Source organism: Clupea harengus, chromosome 11, assembly GCF_900700415.2.
Source record: "Clupea harengus chromosome 11, Ch_v2.0.2, whole genome shotgun sequence".
Lineage (NCBI taxonomy): Eukaryota > Metazoa > Chordata > Actinopteri > Clupeiformes > Clupeidae > Clupea > Clupea harengus.
In genome coordinates, this window is record NC_045162.1 from 28,871,136 (window position 1) to 28,879,188 (window position 8,053).

The 8,053-nt window shown below is 40.6% G+C and overlaps 1 protein-coding gene across 1 annotated transcript; it reads left to right on the forward strand.

Moving 5' to 3' along the window:
• The first annotated feature begins 208 nt into the window (after positions 1 to 208).
• macc1 (MET transcriptional regulator MACC1) lies at positions 209 to 7,736 on the forward strand. Its single transcript, XM_031576751.2, has 5 exons — positions 209 to 365; positions 2,708 to 2,833; positions 3,053 to 5,091; positions 5,341 to 5,529; positions 6,968 to 7,736. The coding sequence occupies exons 2-5, from the start codon at positions 2,710 to 2,712 to the stop codon at positions 7,169 to 7,171; spliced, it is 2,556 nt and encodes an 851-aa protein (XP_031432611.1). The 5' UTR covers positions 209 to 365; positions 2,708 to 2,709; the 3' UTR covers positions 7,172 to 7,736.
• The last annotated feature ends 317 nt before the right edge of the window (positions 7,737 to 8,053 follow it).

Genomic DNA, 8,053 nt, shown 5'->3' on the forward strand with positions numbered 1-8,053 from the left:
GACGCTACAACACTGATTAAAACCAGCACTGTTTCACGACATTCTTGTTCACCCGAAACTACCTGTCTTTTGAGGTTTCAGGTGTTGCAACTCTCTATGAGTAAATACTGTCTGGAATTGTGGGTATTGACGTTTTAACTAAGGAGGAGGCCAGAGGCTACAAATTCAACTGTTTCGGACTTTTAAACTACCAGACCCACAATGCTCTGCTGAGCTGTGTAAACGAAGGCAGTTGATTTTGACTGTGAATTGCACTGTTTGTGACACTCCCTGTTCATAACGTCAGTATGAATCGTCGCGACCTCACTTTATAGTTATGTCCCATAAATTTCACGTTTGGAAACTTTTTTAATTTGCGCCTTGAGGTGAGTGGCCAGTCATTGACCGTCAAGCACCGGAAAATGTTCTGGATTCATAATCTGTGCAGTAGGCTTCTGGGCACTAGCCTAGTTCGCTAAAACTTTTAAAATGAACTCTTAGTCTCTTCGAAGGGCAATATCAACTTATCACACTTTGTGTGGATTTTTAAAGATATGTTGTTGAAATTGCTGTCTCGTTTTATATTGTAGTTCTTTATTGTTGATGGGGTTAATTTATGAAAGTAATGGGCTATTTGTTGGTTCAGTGAGTTTTGAATAATGGTATAACGAGCATGGAATAATGTGTGTAGTAAAATGCATATATTGATTGAAATGTTTGGTTAAACTATCAGGAGTGTTGCTACAATGTAATCTACATTAGTTTCGCGTAGGTGTTCCAGAGTGTATGTCATTTCCTATATGAACAGGTGCTCAGACTTGCTACTGTTGCGTGTGAAAGAAAAGCAATTTGAATAGTAGGCTGTCGCCCAGCAGCGACATTCGGAGGGGCAGGCTTTTACAGTTTCTTCTTGAATGCAAGACAAGAGTAACCTGTTTTTGTGCACTGGTCTAGGAAAAACACTGGGGATGGCTATGTATGTCATAAGCTAACTCATTGGTCTGGTCCCAGCAAAATCAGTAGACAGTTTGGATCCTTCCCCTTTGAAACGTAGCTGTATAAAGGATAGGCTTAGTTCACATCCATACCTCCAAAAATAGGTCTAATAAGTGCTTTACAAGTGTTTAATTCATGGCCAATAGAAATATTGAATAGGTCTATGTGGGGGGGGGTTACTTATTGATTGGCCACATATAGGAAATAAAATGAAAAGGCTCAAAATAGTCTATTGAAAGTCAAACCAAATGGGACACCCAGTTTACAACCTACGGTGCAATACTTTGTTTAGGACGAGCTGATTTGATAGGGAAATGAATAATGTATGATATCAGCTAGATAACTAACGTTATTGCTGAAAAAAAACATGTTAGTCATCCCTGAACCAAGTGGATACCTCTTGTATTCTACAGAGATTGTCACTGCTGTGGCATTTACATTTGTTGAAAATTATTGAGTGTGCTTATCATGCTATGAGATAAATCATCAATATGCAATAATATAAAATAATTGATTTACCAGCCAATAACCAGTCCTTCCAAATTGCTAAGATGTCAGCCTCCCTTTCACCATGATTACATGGTATCAAAATACATTTTAATATTCGTTGTATGGACAATGGCTTAAATATAACTTAAAAAACCGAAGAGACTATTGCTACATAATTCCGTGGTGATTGGCACTGTTGCTGTCCGCAACATCATGATTTATGCCCAAATTGGTACAGTGAATAGCATTGTTGCCTTACAAGTAGTCGCTTTGGACAAAAATGTGTTTTAAATACTTCACCGTTGCCTTTAATCAATTTATGTTGTCATAAAGTTACTTAGTAAATAAACGGCATATGTGTTACTGAACACTACCGTAATTTCCCGACTTTCAACTACAGTATATAAAATGATTTTGAACATTTCTGCTGCATTATAATTTAGGTTAATACTCGAGTGCGTCCTATACACGAGAACGCTTATTTCTTTTGCCTGGTAGTAAGTAATGTGCACAGTAACTCTGCCAGGTAAAGCATGAATATGTCTCTCTCTCTCTTTTTCTCTCTTTCACATACAAATCCCATTAATGTATCACGTAAAAAATAACATTGGATAGATAACACATTTTTAATCACATTGTCACATTCAGTCTTTCATAACGATAAAGTAATGGGTGTTGTGTATTCCCACCAAACTGTATTTAATGGAATGCTATGGAGCGCGAACCTCTGTGACAGATTTAAAACATATGAGGTCTCTTGCCAGTAACTTGACAATGAACTATTCCAGCCATCTCTAGCTTAGGGAGCCATATTAGTTGGTAGTTGTTAGCATGTGAAATAGAACTCATTTTAATATGAGGTGAATATGAAGTTGTGTTAATATGAAGCTGCTCAGGCACCCAGAGTGTTTCTACCAATCTTTTTAACCATCCTATCTCTAGCTTAGTCTTAGTAGTTGGCAGTTGTTAGCATGTGATTAACTCAAGTTAATATGTGAATAAGAACTTGTTAATATCAAGTTAAATCAAGGAGACTATGACATCAGCTAGATAACTAGTTATCATTTCATACAAATGGAACTCTGCCATTAAAACCGTTTAAGGTTATTTAAAAGTTTCCTTAGCTTGCTAGCTGGTTAGCTAGCATAGCAAATAGACAACCATGGCAACCAGGAAACAAGTTTACAGCTTGGTCCAGTTAACTGTATCTCTGATGACAAATCATAATGCCTGTCTATTCCAGTTATGGCCGCCGCAAGAGCAAAGTCATTCCGTCGGACGGGGAGTCTGATGCGGAGCAAATCAGAGGGAACTTTGATTGATCTGGATGACAATGTTACCATCAACAACAACAACAACAACCTCTATGGTAATCTTGAGTATTTCATTTTCCCATCTCACTAGACTGTGCATTTCAGACACAACACTGTAGTTCATGTTTACCATATTGTGTCATTTAAAACGTAATTCATTAATTATTTATTCTTATTTGAATATAACCTATTAATTAGCAGAAATAGTTTGAATACATTTGATAATATTAACATTGATTGATTAATATTTAGCCTAAATGTCTTTTTTTTCTTAGGCAGTGGCCTTTCTAATCAGATGACTAAACATTATGAATGGCCCATCCTGCAGCCAGAAGTCCAACACCCAAACAAACAAACAACAAACCCCTTCTGGAGTAAACTCTCAGGCTCAAACCCTTTCTTAGATGACATTGTTCTCTCCAACAATGATGTGTCCGTTCTGAAAGAGGACCCTTCTGCTGATTTTGGTGGTGACAATGAGGATTCCATCAGTTCATCTTCAGATGAAAATAATTTTGGTCATCTTTTAGAACCCAAACGGAAGTCTTTTAAACAATCTGCGAAGTGGCGAAGTGCTTCTGACATTCTTGATGGCTTGGAGAAGAAGCAGCCTAGGAGAGAGGGAAAACTTGGTTCTTCTGGACCATTTCTCAACCCTGACTTTGAATGGCTGAAGAATGACCGAGAGGCCTATAAGATGGCCTGGCTGAGTCACAGACAGCTTACACGATCCTGCCTGGACCTAGGAGTGATGAGCCAAAGCCCAGGCTGGGCACAGACTCAGGCTGCAGACTCACATATCTTGTGTAAGATTGGTCACAGTGGTGGCTCTGTACAGTTGCCAGACTCAGACATCAGCGTCCACATACCACAGGGTCATGTAGCGCCAGGGGAGATTCAGGAGATTGCTCTTAAAGCCAACATGGATCCACCCAAAGGCCTTAACAGCAACTACATGACCACTGTGACTCCGCTGTTTGAGTTGAGTCTCAGTAACCTCAACATAAAGGAGGGGATCTCGTGTGAGATGAAGATGGCGGCCGAGGTGAAGAAAGATCCACTATGCCAGGTGATGACCACGTTTGTGGGGCTTGTTGCACACAAGAAAGAAGGACCCTATCAGAAGGTCACTGACTGTTATGTCTATGGAAATATGTTGCAGATGAAGCTGCAAGACTTGAAGCCCCATCTTTACGTCATTGCAGCCGCAGAGGCCTCGGTTGTCCAGCCTCCTGCTACTTCAGTTTGGGACTACCTGAATCGTCAGGTCACAGTAGCAGTTTATGGGCCCAAGCACATACATCCGTCTTTCAAAGTAATCGTGGTAATCTCCTGTCACAAGAAGGTTCCACCAAGGCTTCCATATTCAGACATGACTAGGGGCAGTAGAAACTTACCACCTCTTGTTCTGCACCTGTGGGGGAAGCATGACTTCAATCCAGATGGGTTTAAAGACTTGCATATTCAAACCAGTGTCATTGAGTCAGAGTTTGTAGTAAAAGCCACGGATCAAATCAAGGAAGTGAAACAGGATCAGCTCAGACAAGGAAGAGTTATCCATTTGCCTCTAGAGCTTTCGAAGTCTGACAGTGGTGAACTCGGACCATTTGTCCTCAACATCCAGGTGAAGAGCTCGGAAGGTGTGTCTGTGGTGGGCTTCACTGCCGATTCTCCCGCTCCTCTTAGGACTGAAAAGCAAGCCAAAAGACGAGTGAACAAACAGCGCGACGAAGTGACCCGTTCGGTACCTATCCCAGAGGAAGCAATTCCAGAATTGCCCAAATTTCAGCAGCGGTCAGTGAATGTGCAGTGGTATGGTGTGGCACTGAAATCGGTGTTGCGCCAGCCAAGGGTGGAATATCTCCTGGAGTACTTCAAAGGTGACACTGTAGCTCTCGTCTCAAGAGAGAAAGTAAGGTCCGCGGGCCAGTCCAAAGTTAAAGAGTGGTACATAGGCTTTCTGCGTGGCCGTCTCGGACTGGTGCACAGCAAAAACATGAAGGTCATCACCAGAGACCAGGTCATTGACCTCGCTGGGATCAAGATCACCACACAGAACTTGCTGGATAACATGACCCTTCCGTTTAAGAAGCTGACGTACATGTACTCTGCCATTCAAAATGCGGTCACTGAGCAGATAACGAGCTGGAGGACTTTTGCCCAAGCTCTGGGCTACTCGCAGGAGACGCTGGAGACGATAGTGCGAAGGCACGCCGAGACCGAGGCCGAGAAAGTAGCCTGTGTGCTAGAGAAGCTGAAGGAGGATTGCCACACGGATAAACATCGATTGAAATTTCAGTATGAGCTGATAAATGTAAGTTTTTAAGGCTGTGTGTGTGTCTTTGGTTTCATTGTGTGAAATGCCCACATCTAAACTGGCATGCCACAATGCAGCCATGTTATGGGTTCTCCCGAGGGTGTGTCCAGTCCTCATGCTCACCTGTCAGTGTCTATGGATAAGGGTTTGTGTCAGTGTCTATAGATAAGGGTTTGTGTCATTGTCTATTGATAAGGGATTGTTCATTGTAAATTGAAATAGAGCTTGGAATTTATTCATTTTCAGGGGTTGTTAAAGATGGATGCCCAGGGCTTGGCGGCTAACCTCATCCAGAACACAGTGATTCTGTCTACTGCTGTGGAACTTGGGGTGAGATGGAGAGAGCTGGCAGAGCGGCTGGGACGCCTCTCTAGTGCCCAGATCGCTGCCTATGAGACACCACACAGAGGCAAGAATGGAGAGGTCAGCGCCCAGGTGAGTCCTCCACACAACTCACTTGGGGCATTTCCTGAAACATGCATCAGTTTTAAGGTTGATGGTATAGGTCCCATTATGTGTTTTCTTGTCCAGAACTGGTGTAGGAATGTACCACCTTGTGAACATGTAGCGTATGGATCCTAATACAATTATAACCACAATGACATTTATTGCTGAAGCAACATTAATATCAAAATGGCACCTACTTCACATAAAGTGAAAAACTAAAACAATATGATCCAAATGCGAGTGGAGTTGGTAAAGGATATCCCCACGATTCGGCCCATGGCTTAGTGCCTCAGGTAATCACAGCCGTGGATATCCTCAACCAACCCCATGAACATGAGCTTTTACACAACACTTCTACTACCGACTAGTTAGGTTTGAACCCACGAAATGTCTCCACATTCTCCACCGACATTCTTTTGTTTCAACAAGAGTATTCGTTGCTAAGCAACCTCCGTAATGCAAATAATAGATTTGACTAGTAAGACGTCCTGACACTTTGCTAATATACTAGTAATACAAAATCTTTCTAGACAGTCCAGGCAATCTCATGATAGAGATAATGAAAGATAATTATGGCAATGGACTGTTTTGATTGACCACAGTTCAGCTGTGGGGTTTTCATTTTATTATGCTTTTCTATTCATAAATGTACTTTTAGTTTGTATGATTATTTCCTCTCCTTTTGATATTGTGACTGCGCACCACTACTTAATACCTTAATTACCTTAACCATAACACTTAATTAGGAAGTTGGAGAGGAGGGACAACAGTTTGTTTATCATTTGTGCTGTACGACCATACTTGCCTTGTAACATCACTTTACAATAGGCTTTATTGTTAGGTCTTTATTGATTAGATTTGTCTTTTATATCCTTGTGGATTGTTAGTTGATGTACTGACACAACAAATAACGTATTTGGTAACAGTGGTTTTGCCAATTTCTCTGACCGAATGTTGCAGTGGCTATAAATGAACAGAGGTGGCAACACATTTTCAAACAGTCCCCTGCTTTTGTATAGCTTCTCTTGCTTTTTCCATCTTACTTTTGTCTCACAGCAACTGCTCTTTCCAGCCAGTTATACTCCTTTAATTTGAATCTAACGTAATGAGGTTTATTTTATAGCATCACTGTCTTCCTCTCTGCTGTCCTTTCTGGCATTACTCTTAACAGCAAGGTACCTGAGTGACCGTGACAAGGACTGAATAGAGTGTGAAAGCTTCTGAGATTCTTCCTTTGTTTTGTTGCCAAAATGTTTTTTTTTTAAATCATCTAGGAAAATAACTGAAGGCACAGCAAAACAGCCTTTCTCTTGTTTGGGCTTTTTTGGCCTTATTTTGGTTCCCCTCTGTGTTGTAGGGCTAGAAGCAATTTTGTCATTTTAAAAACACATTCTACTCCTTTAAATCATCCTTCCTTGTCTTTTAGTCAATGTGGAAACCTGCGTATGACTTCCTACATTTGTGGAGCCTGCGGTATGGGGAGGGCTACAGAGATATGATCCAAGATCTCCATTTAGCTTTGGACAAGATGAAGAGTCCGGTGACCAAGCAATGGAGACACATCACCGGTGCCCTCATCACTGTTAACTGTATGGATGTCTTGAGATCCTCTGCCTTCACAAAGCTGTAAGAAGCTGGGGAAGTTCCTGTGGAAGTGGGGTTCCATATGTATGTCAGAGCTGGGATAAGCAGAGTTGCCTGCATGTTGTATAGTGTCAAATCTTGTTGGGGAACTCTTGTAAAAAATCTGAATTACATAACTGTACTATTAGAAGTTATCCAAGATATTTCAATCATGGCATTCTATATTCTGTTACAAGGGTTTGGCTGAACAATGCATTCCACTCCCACATCTGTTACCTATGAATGTATTTTAACACGCTAATGTATTTACTTCTAATATGAACATGTCCTTAACCTTTAATGTAGATGTTTTTGTAAACATTTGTTTGTTTATTTCTAATTAATGTTATAGTTTATTTTATGTCTTTGTTGCCCATTATTGTAGAAAATGCACTTGCATGATGTTACATTATTTTGTATAATAGAAAATATGACTTACAGTTACACAGTGTGTTTTATTATGCCCATTTGGTTTGATGGTTACCAGCAGAATTGAATGTTGCTCTTATCATTTTGATTCAACTTTTATGCCATTTTGAGTAAAGAACACAATAAATATACCATTAATAATACCAAGGTAGTCCTCATCATTAATATTAGGAGGATATTTGTTGTAATTTCTGTGTAATACCACTGTACGTGTATTTGAACATTTCCCAAATTACAGTGAGTCATTATCTAGCAGGTTGTCTTCATGCATTGATTTTTGATATCCCAAACTGAAAACCATTAAACAGGGTTAGTTAGCTGTTAGTTAGCTGTTCATGCTAACTCTAAAGCATGAGTGCAGTGCTCCGCGGCCACAAGGCTGCCACTTCCTGTAAGTCACTTTTGCTGTTTGGACAGAAAGAGAGCTGGCAGTGACCTTAATAGTGACCTTAACAGTGAA

Excerpts from the sequence above, each read along its gene's own strand:
- macc1 (XM_031576751.2), top strand. The coding sequence starts at position 2,710 with ATGGCCGCCGCAAGAGCAAAGTCATTCCGTCGGACGGGGAGTCTGATG. Across the intron at positions 5,092-5,340 it reads TTCAGTATGAGCTGATAAAT|GGGTTGTTAAAGATGGATGC; the intron begins GTAAGTTTTTAA and ends ATTCATTTTCAG. Across the intron at positions 5,530-6,967 it reads ATGGAGAGGTCAGCGCCCAG|TCAATGTGGAAACCTGCGTA; the intron begins GTGAGTCCTCCA and ends CTTGTCTTTTAG.